The 14,125-nt window shown below is 37.9% G+C and overlaps 2 protein-coding genes across 11 annotated transcripts in view; one reads left to right on the plus strand and one right to left on the minus strand.

Moving 5' to 3' along the window:
- The window catches only part of ITGB3BP (integrin subunit beta 3 binding protein), an 83,076-nt gene that overhangs the window by 50,529 nt on the left and 18,422 nt on the right, over window positions 1-14,125 (minus strand). The gene's annotated exons all lie outside the window — the stretch shown is intronic.
- EFCAB7 (EF-hand calcium binding domain 7) overlaps window positions 1-14,125 on the plus strand; it is a 54,088-nt gene that overhangs the window by 15,285 nt on the left and 24,678 nt on the right. For 7 of the 9 annotated variants that reach the window (XR_014513010.1, XR_014513011.1, XR_014513012.1 and 4 more), the window contains 8 exons: window positions 1,202-1,343; window positions 1,776-1,885; window positions 3,403-3,554; window positions 3,733-3,866; window positions 7,902-8,050; window positions 9,268-9,477; window positions 11,643-11,750; window positions 13,207-13,291. Coding sequence is in view for 6 of the 9 variants with exons in the window: in XM_083448070.1 (XP_083304196.1) it covers window positions 1,202-1,343; window positions 1,776-1,885; window positions 3,403-3,554; window positions 3,733-3,866; window positions 7,902-8,050; window positions 9,268-9,477; window positions 11,643-11,750; window positions 13,207-13,281 (1,080 nt within the window). In the remaining 3 variants the exon portion in view is untranslated. Of the gene's footprint in view, window positions 1-1,201; window positions 1,344-1,775; window positions 1,886-3,402; window positions 3,555-3,732; window positions 3,867-7,901; window positions 8,051-9,267; window positions 9,478-11,642; window positions 11,751-13,206; window positions 13,843-14,125 lie in introns of those variants that run through there. The other 2 variants (XM_083448071.1, XM_083448068.1) reach the window with 1 other exon arrangement.

Raw genomic sequence — 14,125 nt, forward strand, 5'->3', positions numbered from 1 at the left:
TTAATTGCAAACAGCAGTAGATGCCATCATTTATGATTTGTCACTTGACTTGGGTTAATTTTTCTCTTGGATTTAGGCATAGACAAGTATACTTTTTCCAGTATAACCATTCCTATGATTTAAATCTGCAGCGTCAAATAGCAGGGCATGTAGAAAAAGTTATTCTATGCTTAAACAAACACAGTGGCATCATGCAGCTTTATCCCATATATGGTATCAAGTCCTACTCCAAAGTAACTGTAAGTAGGCTTGTAGCCACAAGCCTTGTTCAATTCATTGGACCATATATGGGGAATTTTAGGTAAAATGAATGGCAGTTTCTCTGATTTGATTGTGCCCAAAGCTAAAAAGCCATGGCCATTTCACCATTTAATCTTAGTTTTCAGAGTGTGGATGTTCCTTATTATTCAACATTTTGTTCTTTCCCATGTCACACTCTGCACTGCAAATTGAAATGAGCCATACAATGTGCAAATATCAGTTTGAAGAACGCTATATTATATTGGTTTACAAGTAGATACAGGGTCTGTAGCACCACCTTATGCTCTTCTGAAGCATAACAGGCTAGAGTTAGAGTTTTTTTCTGAGTTTTTCAATCCTTTCCACAACATAGACAGTGTTTTCTGCAGAATTATTGCAGCTGAATTTTTCTGTTATTTGAGACATACAAATCCACTCCAGCATTTAAATATTAGGAGCCAATATAGTGCAGTCTTAACAAGAGTGAATAGTGAGATGTCCCTGATTGAAACATTGTCTTAGCTAAGAATTTACAAGGTTGCCCTAGCAAGTTACTGTTTTCTCATCCTCTGCAACAACCCCGTCTGTATAAAACTGGAAACCTTAAAGCGTTGTTATAGGGATGACTGAGATGATGTACACAGCATACTCTCAACACTCCAAGTGCCATATAATTTATAAGTGTTATTATTGCTGCTGTTAGCAGTACTGTTCTAAGTTGTATCAGAAGATACGTTGTTGTCGCAAGCAAATTTCTGAAGGGGAATGTTCCAGTTTCCAATTATCCAAAGAATTATGCAGTAAATAAGGTTTGGAAAATAAACCTTCAAAAGATCGGACACTAACCTTTTAAGACTTAAAGAACCGCTTGGCCAACAGATGGTAGGAGTGACTAGCAAAGTCACTGCCTTACAAGGAATTAAGTAACTTCTTTTATATTAATTATTTGATTTGTCTCTAGGAATGGCAACAGGCACAGTCCAAAGGATGCTTCTTCTTAGAGGAAAATGGAGAGATAATTAGTCATAAATATAAGTTGTTTTTATCTCAGAGATCTACAGTATGCATTACCATTAATCCTGTGAACCTCCGCCAAATGGAAGGTAGGAATACCTTTTAAAAAAAACAACTAGGGGTTGAAAACTGGGAGATGTTCCTGTAATAGAACTGCACAAGGGATCAATGGAGCAGCCCAAGATAAAATGTAACCATTGCAGGGTTGCAAATTCTTAGTTCTAGCATTTTTTAAAAAAAAAACAACACCAAAAACATAAATGTTAATATTTGCGGCATATGTTGCTGTTGTTAACAGCAACAGCAGCAGCTTTCTGGTCTTTGACCACAGTAAAGATTGATTGATTGTATGCTGCAAACATGCATTCAATCACAAACATGCATGACAACTGTTTTCACTGCATGTGAGACTTTACAATGATAATGGGCAAAACACAATGGATTCTTTTGGTACCACTGTACATCACTCAGTTAATGACAGATCTTTGACTATTAGTACAATTTTTCTTGCTTTTTGATAGGAAAACCCTCTCCTTGGTTAGTGGTGGACACAGCTTTGTACATACTCAAAGAAAATGAAACTGAAGAAAACATACAGCTTGTCGGCTTCACTGAGCTACGAAATAAAGAGGTCATAGACATTTTTAAGTTACCTTTACTGACTTTATATATGCAGCATATTAATAATGAAGATATCTATAAATGGCTGGTACTTTGTGCTTTGCCATTGAGAAAATAGCTAAATTATCAATGAAGTAGTCAAGGAAACGTAATATTATTCCTAACAGAATTAATACACTGTTAATTATATACTTTCCAAATATTTCCCCTGTGAACAGACGATAAAAGCCAAAATCTGAAGAATCCCTTTAAAAAGTTACTTATGTTGGTTAGGCCTGAGACTGTTGATTTCCTTCACAACACATAAATGTGGACTTGAATAAGCAACAGAACTCTTTCATTTTAATTTCCAAACTGTCCTCAAGCGAGTGTAGTAGAAATACTAAGATAAATCAATACTTACTACTTTTATTTCCTCCTATACCAGATATGAGTCAATCCAAATGGATGGATTCTCTCTTATGGCTCTTACTTTATTATTTCTGGTTCCTTTTTTAATCTATGTGATCTACATGTGGAAAAGGGCTACAAGATATGAACTCTCTTAAACCAAGTATAAATAGGAGTCCCAGGCCTTCTATGTCCAATTTATTTATTTATTTATTTATTTATTTAGCAAGCACAGTAAGTATACATATGTAACCCGCTTCTGGTGCAGAGTGCTGATGTCTTCCCTCAATATAACATTTCTTTTGGAGGGCCATTGCAGAGTTCCCCACATTTGGCGTACTCTGTTTTGTATGTGATATAATGTCATTATTACCCCTCTTCATCAAGGTCAAACAATATGTGACTTTAAGGATAGGATTCAAAAACATATTTGGACTGGCCACGTCCCTTTGTTTACAAAAAGTAGTTGCAGGAGTACAAGGACCGCCAGAGTATAAAGAGTTTAATCCTAAGGCCACACATAATTTTCTCACTGAAAGTTAGCTCTGAACCTGCTGTCTTCTCCAGTGTTTGAAAAACTACAATTGGTGAGAGAGATTCCCCATGCTCACACTGTTTTCGAGGTTTTACATATTGTATTTGTTACTTTGTAAACCACTTCGAGACTATCTTAAGCATTAAGTATATAATGGTACATAAACATATAAAATAAAATAAATTTGTTTGTTTGTTTACATGAAAATATGCTCACTTCCAGAAAACACGTCAGGGAACTGGACCCAAATCCACTGCATTCCAATCTACTTTATAGAGAGTGGGAATGTGCAGCTCTCCTCCACATTTTATGCATTTATTACAGCAAATACTTTTGTACCCAGGTTGCCTCGTAAAGGGTGAAGCAATGCTGTGTGAGCTTTTGAGCACAGGCTTCTCATTTCTGAGTCCAGAACTCAATTTGGTGCACTTCATTGGCTCTTACTTTATTATCTCTGGTTCCTTTTTTAATCTATGTGATCTACTTGTGGGAAAGGTCTACAAGATAGGAACTCAAATACTTGTTGTGCTTGAATGAGGGGAAAGAATGATGGCAGTCAGAAATCTAAAACATCCTGCATCTATCTTTTTCCTTTGTGGTAGGTTTTTGGTTGGAGAGGGGAACTTGAAGGTGGTGTCTATTGGGTAATTCCTTTCACCACAGGCTGTAGATTCAGAAAATCAAAAAAGCAAATTAGAAGAGAAGCCAAACTTGTACATGGAGATGGAGAAGTCACAGCTACCAAAGAGTTCCGGTAAGGCAGGCCAGCTTTTGTGAAATTTAGGCCTTTCACATTTTAACAAACATATGTTGCTGAAAAAATTGTCTCCCAAAGAAATCAGTCTTCTGAAATGAACCGATGAGTGAGTCCAAGGGATGAAATGAAGGAAGCAGACAATCTGTTGAGCTGCTTTTTCTCTTCAACCTTTCAGAGCAGCCTTATCAGAAATATTTGAAATGATTGATTTGGATGGGAATGGCTTTCTCAGCCTGGAAGAGAACAACTTCTTTGAAATGAGAACTAGTGGAGAAAAGTGTGATGAAGAAGCTTGGGCCATATGCAAAGGTAACACTGAAATTATCTATATGCAAATTTAACCTCTCTATGCCCAAGTGCAGTGTCATTTATCTGAATGCCTTTGGCAACATTATTCACATAATCATATGATTAAATAGAAATGCTGATTACATAGATTCACAGTTCATTAGCATGAGGCTACATGGAAGGAACAATATAGTTTGTTAACGGTTAATGTAGTTTGGGTGTATTCACGGGCAACGTTATTTTTCTAATGAAAATATATCTTAGAATTCACTATCTTAAGCTCTGTGTGACATACATTGCTTTGGCATCTTTCCCGCCCTTATTGCTTTGTGCTGTTGTTACAAGGTCTTTCTATTACTTCATAAATTCATTTCTTTCCTCTTTCTTCTTTTAGCTTGCATCTCTGTAATATCAAAGGCAGCTCCTTCAGTCCCCTGACTGTCATTTTCAGTCTCCCTGCTAGCTCTCCCATTTCCTTTTGCTTTATTTTGCTCTTGCCTGAGGTCAGACTGTAAGATGTCCCTAATAGGGGGTTATGTTGGAGAATAACAAAAAAAGGGGGCAAACCCTCCACTGCTTTATCTCCTCATGGCTTCTACTCTTGCAGCTTCAGTAAGTCTCATGTCAGTTGTGGGGGGCATTCCAGATGGTCATTTTATTGCACAGTAAATGTACAGTTGTTATTCATTTGTTGCAGGGGATCTAAATGTCTTTGCCCTAAGGTAATGTTTCTTTTTCATTTCCCCAGCATTCAAGCAGCAATATTTTGTTAATGGGAAAATGTGATGTTTTCCTGCACATATTCTGCAGTGCAGAGCAGGAGTAGAAAAGCACAGGTCCAGGGACCAAATGTGGCCCTCAGACTCCTCAGACCTTGCTTCCTACACAGATCGCACCCCCTTACTGAATTTGTTTTGCACCCTCCTAAACTGTTGTTGTTTGGCTTGAATTGTGATAATGCCCCTTGCTTGTATGAATGGAGAGAGAGAGAGAATAAACCTCTTACTTTTGCATGGCTGGAATGTAATCTACTGTACAAAGGTAAGAGTCAAATCTGTTGTGCCACCACTCCAGACTCTGGAGAAATATGGTTTTGTGTCAAAGGCACCAGTTGATTAACATACATGACTTCACCAAAATACTTCCCAGCACATTTCCTGCATTATTTTGTAAATCTTTTTTATTTTAAATTACTTCTAGACTGGTATAGAGACAAGAGCTTTCCATGTTAAAATGAGAATTCATATAACCTACCATCCTCCTCCACATAAATGTCCTGCTACTAGTGTCCACCATGTTTTGAAATCCAGTGCTGAAGTATCTTCCACTTTTAGAAAGAAAATGGGTGGAATCATAGAATTGCAGAGTTTGAAGGGACCCTCTGCAATGAGGGAATATTCAGTTGTCCCATGTAGGAATCAAACCTGCAACCTTGGCATTAGCAGCACTGCGCTCTAACCAAATGAGCTACACAGGTTCTATTACATAAAAAAGAATATTTAGATATTGGCACTCAAAGGGGGAAGGGAGGCAGAATAGATTTGTGATTGCATGAAAGGGCCCATGTTATGCTGGCTGCTTGGTCATCATAATCATTCATTCATTCATGTCAACTGCATTTTTTAAAAAAGTTTTATAATGTGTTCATGCCTTTAGAAAAATCTGGCTGCATAAATGTTCCTATATATGTAGATATATTTCATTGCAAATAAAATTTCAGGAGGTTCACGTAACCGCATTGAAAACTATGTCTGTTCAGCATGTGTGCACAAATGCATGCCACCTCATTCTCCTTAATGTTGGGAAGTGCGTAATGAGTTCATGCATGGCAGGAATTGCATTTCCAGACATGGAAGAGAATTGAATTAGCCCTTACTCACCCAGAGTGCTGTATGTTCTCAGTTTTGAATTTTTAGATTGTAAATACGTTTGAGAAAACTATGACCATGCATGCCTTCTGAGACTTTCATCTAAGCATTCAACTATTCATAATCCACAGACATAGTTCAATTTATTGTCACTTCTTATTTGGCCTTCAGTATCACAAATTAGGAATTGCATGCTAAGAATAAATGATCTCGCACATGGATGATATGAAGGTAAATTCATTAATGCTTATGAGAAACTTCGTTATTATTACAGCACAAAATAGAAACTGGAATTAATGAGGTGTACCAGTAGACTTGCATCAGCTTAAACAGACATTTTAAAGGCTGCGGTGCTTTGTTAATTCCGGCTAAAATATTCAGCATTTGACAGATCCAGTTTCATATTACTCTGTAAAATCTTTAGAGCTTTTTATGTTTTCATTAAGGAGCACAAATTCAGACATCCTTTATATGATGGCTTCAGTCCAAAGGACCATGTGACTAATTCCATATGCCCAAGGGAAATTGAAATTGAGGGGACTTCCATGAAGATCTCAAAATCTGTTGCTCAAAGAAGGGAATTATAAAAATCTCACTGGCCATGCCCAAGCCTTTGGGCAGACATAAAGTTCTCAACTTTGGCTTTGCATTTTGTGCATTTGGTTTCTTATATATTTGAGAGTAGGGGACACAAGTCAGAGAACAAGGGAATGTATATCCCTTCCTCATTAATTCTTACATTTTCTGGAACAAACACAGCAACAATACTTAGAAGAGATTAGCCGGCCCGTCAAAAGGAAGCAACAGCAAAAGCTGTGAATAGATTACTTGGCAATTAATCAGCTGGAGGGTTCAGATGAACCTCATAAATCTTGAGAACAAAGTTCAAGCAGTTTATAATAGCACCTGAACCCTTAGATTTATTCATTTGGTAATCTCTTTTAAATAATACATAGTAAAGAATTAGCATTGTAATGAAGATGAGAAATCCATTTTTAAATATTCTGTGCTTTAAGAACATTTTAATTTTGTATTTGCTTGATGACCTGGTTTTCTAGCAAAAAATTGCTAGAAGAATTTGCTGAATATTATTGGAACCATATTACTTCTCAAAAATCAAACTTATCTAAGATATGAGCTCACAGCATCCATAACATAAAAGCCTCTCTCAGTGATGAAAGTGAATGGTAATTTCATAGATAAAAATAGTGGCATTCTTGTATCAATCCAATTCTCATACCAAGGATTGCCATTTGGTTCCCGCTCCACAATTATACACGGCAGAAGACTGTAGACATTGTTTATATACTGTATTCATTTACTTTGCAATACCTTGTCTTCCACTGATTTAAGAGCCAATATTTTGTTTATTCTTGTTGCTGAAGAAATTGAGGTTACTACTGATCTAGTTTGCTGTTTCCAAAAATTGGGATTGGGCATTAGCCTCTTTCATGCATCACAGTATATCATAGTTAATAGTTTACCATAAATGTGCCCATCTTGGCCTGTAGAGTATTCCTACATTGGCCAATTTGCTCTTCCCTGCTTGCCCTGGGAAGAAGAAAGCCATAAGAGACCATACAATGAACCACAATTTGTGGCCAAGGTTTTTATTGATTTGCTGATAAAACTCCACCCACTGCCTCAAATAATTTCAAGAGAAACTCATTAAATTTGTCATTTCTTGCATGTTGAGTTTTCAGTGAAGACAAAAAAATAACTTTGTCATGTATACATTTCATAACAAATTTTCTGAAACACAAGGATGCAAAATCTTTATAATTACTGAAATATATATACTAGGACTGGGGAATCTGGTATATACGACAGCTCCTGTCTTCCCTTATTATTTCCTTGATGGCTGGGGATGATGGGAGTTGCAATCCAACAATATTAGGAGGGCCATAGGTTCTCCACTGCTGATGCAAACATTGCCATCAAAGTGCCGGTTCTTCACAGAGTTTCACAAATCAAAAAGACACAGGCCTGCCTAAAGGAGCTTACAGTAGGAGACAATGTGAAGAAAGGAAGGAAGAGAAAAGCTAGGGTGGCAAACAACAGAAGGAAAAGAGGGATGGGAAGGGCCAAGGGATGAAATCCAATGTTTGTTTCTCCTGAATACAGGCAATTTTGATCGTTTCCACTGTAGCCTGTGAAAATATTTGCCTTATGTTTTCTTATTAAATAGAGAATTTTGATATGAAGAACAATGAACTCACAAGACAGGGATTTATGGATCTGAATCTCATGGAAGCCAGTCAACAAGGCAGGGATCTTAGCAGCCTCTGGATGACATTGCAGTCAATGGGCTACAACAAAGCATTGGAACTGACTGAGGTATGGTAAATGTTGGGCAAGGTGAGGGGGAAGTAGCCACAATGTGCAATTGTAATGTTTTTGCTGCATTGGGCTGATCTTAGGTTGAACCAGTTACAAAGTTGTAATGTAAGTATGTGCTTCAAGCTTTGCACATTATCATAGAATCATAGAATTGAAGAGTTGGGATGGACCCCAAGGGTCATCTAGTCCAACACCCTGAAATGAAGGAATCTCAACTAAAGCATCCATGACAGGTGCCCCTCCAATCTCTGCTTTAAAAACCACCAATGAAGGAGAGTCCACCAACTTCCAAGGTGGTCCCTTCCACTGTTGAACAACTTTTGCTGTCAGAAAGTTCTTTCTGATGTTTATTCAGAATCTCCTTTCTTGTAACTTGAAGCCATTGGTTCAGGTCCTACCCTCTGAAGCAGGAGAAAACAAGCTTGCTCCATCTTCCATGTGATAGTCCTTTGGATATTTGAAGATGGTTATCATATCTCATCTCAGCTTCCCTTTCCCAGGCTCCCTGAAACTCCCTCAGCTGGCCCTCATAAGGCTTGATTTTCAAACCCTTAGTCACCTTCCTCTGCACAAGTTCCAGCTTGTCAATATCCTCCTTCAATTGTGGCACCCAGAGCTGCACACCGTATTCCAGGTGTAATCTGACCAAGGCAGAATAGAGTTGTACTATTATTTCCCTTGATCGAAACACTGTGCTTCTGTTGATGCAACCTAGAATAGCATTAGCTTTCCTTGTTGCTGCATCACACTGTTGACTCATGTTAAGCTTGTGGTCTATTAAGATCCTATTAAGCTTTTCAGATGATGCGAAAACTGAAGCTCAGAATATTCTCTGGCATGCATATGCATATGCCACCTCTTCAGATATTGTCCATGGCCATGTAAGGATAAGTAGTTCCCAATTATAGCTTGGAAATAAGATCAAGGTCCATTTCAGTCATCAGGGGAGCACAGCAGGCTGCTCCCTGCTCCATTGTTAGCATTAACTGTAGTGGAGCATTATGTAGCATTGTCACAATCATAGCTTATACTAACCAGGGAAGGAGCTTTCAAGGCTTTTAAAACCAATTGCTGTGCCTATCTTGCAGTTTTAGGTCATCAAATAGAACAGATCTAGGATCATTTTCAGATTCCCCTACCCAAAAATTTAAATTTGGTTTCATTGAATAGATCAAAATATGATATCTACAATATCATACCCCCCTTCTTTATAGGCATGCCCCTTTTCCATTCGCGTCTATGCAGAAAAATGCAAACCCAGGATTCAACCTGTTTGTCTGGAAGCAGGTGGTGAGCAACTTAAGACAGCCATTTGTATGAGCGTGGCTAATAAAGGAGATGCTAAGCCGATGGATGCCAGTGAAAATATAGTTATTTACACTTATAAAAGTGATACACGGATCACATCTGTTATTGGAAACAAGGTATTGTATGAAATATATATAACAGGAACAGCCCTTACATAAGCATTTCCTTACATTTTTTTTTGTATTTTTACCATTGACTTATCACAGTCAGACTGGGACCAATCTAACCCTTCTCGTTCAGGGTCTTTGTTGTCAATGACTTGAGCTGGACTCTCACGTTGAAGCCAGACATGCAGTAAGCAGTAAATTCTGACCAAGCAAAGCCAGGAAATGAGGTGTGACTAGGTCAATGGGACAGTGCTATGTTGCTGCCTTCCTGACTGTGTCACTGCTGTTTACAGGATAAAGGTGGGGCAGGGCGATGGCAAGGTCAGAGCTGCATGGGCACTCCAGTGGAGCCAATTGGGTGTTCTTGCCTGTTTACTAATCAGCTCCAGTCAGCTGATGGGCCCAGAGAGGCATCAATTGGAAGTCCCTTTGCAGAACAGCTTGTTACTGAAACCACTTGTAAATGGATTTCATAGGTGATCTCTTCTCAAGTTGTTGCCTAACATCTTAATGTTGTCAGGTGATTGACGCCAGCTACATCTCAAAGTTGGGTAGGATGCAGGGTAAGTTCCCCACTTGTAGCCTAGATTGTCAGCAAACCTGTGATAGGCTTTCCCCTTTGATGATCGTTGTCAGCATGCTGTCAACCTGGACTTGGGTGGTGGGGAGCCTGCCTAATGACCAGTTCACCATATCCAGATTTATACTAGGTTTACAGCAAAGAAAGGGAACAGGTTTGAATTTAAGGATCAAATGGATCGTGTGAATTGGCCTAATGAACACTCTTCATTTCTCCTTCCTGATTTCTGTGTATATATTCAGGAACTAGAAAAGTTAGTATATTGGGCATTTCCATTGTATATTTTGCCATTTATCTTTACTAGGTTTATTTCAACTCATTACAAGTTTTCATATATTCAGTATCCATATTAGTGAAACATTTTATTGCCGACGAATTCCATTCCAAATAAGCAATGAAATATTAAGAAATGAAAAAAGGAAAATAGCAAACAGCTAGTCTTCAGTGTACTCTATACTTAATTATTTATCCAGGCTAATCAATATCACATTAGCTCAGTAACAGATAAAAGCAAATAGACCAAACTTTCTGTAGTGTTCATTACAAATGAAATTTAAGGACCTTCTGCGTACGATAAAATATGCTTACCATAATAAAATATTTCTAAGCACTTTGTTTACTAAAACATGCTATAACAAATGGCAATCCGTTTAAACCTGAGTAGTCCAAATAACAAAGGTCCTCTTGTCTATATTTCCCTCTACAACAGCTTTAACCACTTAGTTGCCAACAATCCCACCTTAGACTATAAATCTGCTCCATTTTTTATTTTAAATCTGTTGATGTGAAGAACATATGTAGAAAATGGAGTGGAGGATAACCATGTATGCTGTCCTTAGCTCCTTGGAGGGAAGGTGGGAAGTAAATGTAACAAACAATATTGATGATAATAATGCTTGTTGGTTATTCAGGGCCATTATGACCACCATGCAGGTTGCCTGGCATGACATGGTTTAATGCCTGGATATTTCTGTTTCAGCCACTGCACCGCTGAGGAATCAAGCAACTTTTAATTTAAAGTTCAACCTTGCTTTCCTCTTAAGCTGTTGCAGTGAGTTTCTATCTCTTCAAAAATACACAGATGCCCACTAATAAGCCCTGGAGCCTGAGAATTATTGGCCTATAAACACAATGATGACATTCACAAACATTCATGATTTCCTTGGCCAGTCAACTCCCAAACCAGCCTTTGGCAGTACTGAACTGCCGGCGAAAGACCATGACACAACTGGAACAAACCACTGTCAAAACCACTATTTTATTTTTCTTACTGGGTTTTTTAAGGCTAGAGATAGGGACATAAAAAGCCATACATAGTTTTTAAGAAGCAAAACAAAAATAAGTTGATCTGATATTGCTGGTTGAATTTAAAGATGGGCCCTGGGCCTCAAGGGGGTTGAAAATCACTGCCCTGTATAGCTTGAGTTAAAAGCAGAGCTCCCATAGATAATACTAGGTTTATGATCTTTTCAATGGACAGTATTTAGATAATTTCTTAATGGTCTTGTTTTTTCTTGTAGTGTCATTAATATTAATCCCATGGATTGATACTACTCTGAATGTGTTTATGCTAAAGTTCCTTTTCTCTTAACAGTCTGAAAGCAAAACAGTAATTCACCTCAACAATGAGCAAAGTAGAAACTGTGTCAGTAATAGAGGGCTCAACACTTTTGCCGTTGAAGTGGCATCCAACTCCATGATGGTAATTGCATCTATTTATTTAAGATTATTTAAGATATTCTGCCTTTTGACCTGTCAGGGTCCAAAGGGCAGTTTACATGTTTTATTACATTTTTCATGCAGTTTACAACAGCATGAAAAATGTAATAAAACAATACCACAAACAAACCAGGGACAAAACTGATGCTGTTTAAAGCTGTGCAGTAATACGCTGTAAACAAAACGTTATACACAACCATTTATGTCCTGTTCTTTAAAAACATTTTCTTGTAGACTTGAACACGTGAAAAGAAGAAAAGTAAATTTTTAGGAAAATCTAGACAACACTAGACTTTGAAAATACATTTTGTGTCCATGGCTGGGTATTGGCATTCATCATAGCCAAATATGTATTTATTTCATGCTATTGATAGATTTGTTTTCCTGTTCTACAAGTTTGCACAATGCTTTCAAAGTACAGGATAAACTTCATTTCACGACATCTTAGATCCAGAGTTATACACATGGATCTCACAATAACAATTTTCAGTGTTTTCCCCAGTGAACTGCTCTCCAAAGTAAACCCCCAAACTGTTCTCTAAATGTGGATGTTTTGGTACAAGAACAGCTGATGGAGAAACTGCCTCTAGTGTCTATGCCTGTGGCTTTTTCTGTTCTGTTTCCCTATTACATATGACCCAGCTGTCACTGGTTCCCAGGTATAGTACTGAATTTTTGGTAACTATACTTGATAAAGCATTCTCCCTGCTTTTGCCTTGAGGGTTCCCTTTTTGAAATTTTGTTAGCACAAGTTGCCAGACTTGTCATTTTTCAGACTTTCGCTCCCTTCACGGAGTCACTAGAGTTCAGTCACTTTGTGGGAACGAATGCATATTACTCATAGTGCACATCCACTTAAATACATGCATATGAGCATTGAGGCAGCATGCAGTGCACAGCCCACCATTTCACACATTGCAGCTGCAGAGGTATATTTTGAATGGCTTGTCACATATTGTAGAACAGTTATGTTTTTCATTAACCAAAAGTCTAGGCTTTTCACAATAGTAGATCAGGGTTTTCACAATGTGTAATAATGGAGAAAGGATGCTTGACCAGTAATCCTCAGTGGGTGGAATCCACTTGGTCCTCCTTGTGCTTTTGCTCTAGTTGGAAGTGTCACTAATGGAGGGATGGGGTGATTTTTTGCTGATTTCCTTCTCCCCCCAGCAGTTCCCAATGCTTCCTCAAAAATATGGTAATTATGTAGAATTCTAGAGGTAAATCTCTAGTGTATTTACAAAAGTCAAAACATAGATGCAAATCTATAACTAGTTATAGGGGAAGTGTGGGATAAACATTCAAATCAAGAAAAATAAATGGTGTGTGTGTGTGTTAATATATGCTAGGTAACTATCAACACTTTCCATAGTCCTTGCACAATATAAATCATTTTTCTCTTCAAATTGTTATTTCCTTTTTCTGCTTTTTGTATGCAGGTCTGTCAGCATGTGATGCCACAGAATGAGCAAGAAGAATGGATATACAGCTGTGTTTATTCTATCTTGCCTTAAGCTATCATAGGTAGGAAATGGTATTCTCTTGGTCCTTGTAGAAAAGATTCAATCTTGCACTACACGTTGATACATGGATGGCTTGATTTATCTCATCATTTTTAAAACCAAGAATCTGTTCCTCATTTTGGATTATTGTGGTTATCTTTTCGAGAATCTATCACAAATCTTCAGCCTTTGCCTTTCTGTACAGTTTCATACATAAGCAGGGGACTTAACAGAGGTGGCCTGATCCAAAAAACACGCTCTAATATTCCTAGACATTTCTGTGCATAAAGACAAACATCAGAGTGCAATATGAAGATGATGCCTCACATCAAAGTTTCTTCGCTCCACTTTCAAAACTGCAGCTTTCTGTGATTGCAAAGCTGGCTGTGGCCTTTTATCTGGGATTTGGGTCTGAAATGGTCAATCATGCATTCATAATCTTAAACCTGTACTATTGCTGCATGTTTGTGTACAACTGGTCATGAAGACTCTGCAAAAACTGCACCTGTTCTATAATGAGCAGGTCCACCTCATTCTCAGTCTTGTGAATAATATAATCAGTGCATTGTCTGTGGCATCCATTGCCTGTGCTATCCTTCCTGCAGGTGATGGACTTGACCTACAGAGCCCTTGATAGCTAAAATCCATGATATTTTAAATATTAACCCCTCATTTCACAATGTCTAAGATATACCAAGAGGGTCCAGTTGATTATAGCATGTATGTGAGGAGACCATAGAATGAATTCACAGAGCAATATTTGCAATGGCTCATCCACAAAAATTAACTTAAATTTTTGAAGAGTAGCCAAAACCTGAGTTTGCCATCTTTTGGAAGCAATGTGAAAACATTTTAT

The sequence above is a fragment of the Podarcis tiliguerta genome, assembly GCF_965153285.1.
Source record: "Podarcis tiliguerta genome assembly, chromosome: 6".
Classification (NCBI taxonomy): Eukaryota; Metazoa; Chordata; class Lepidosauria; order Squamata; family Lacertidae; genus Podarcis; species Podarcis tiliguerta.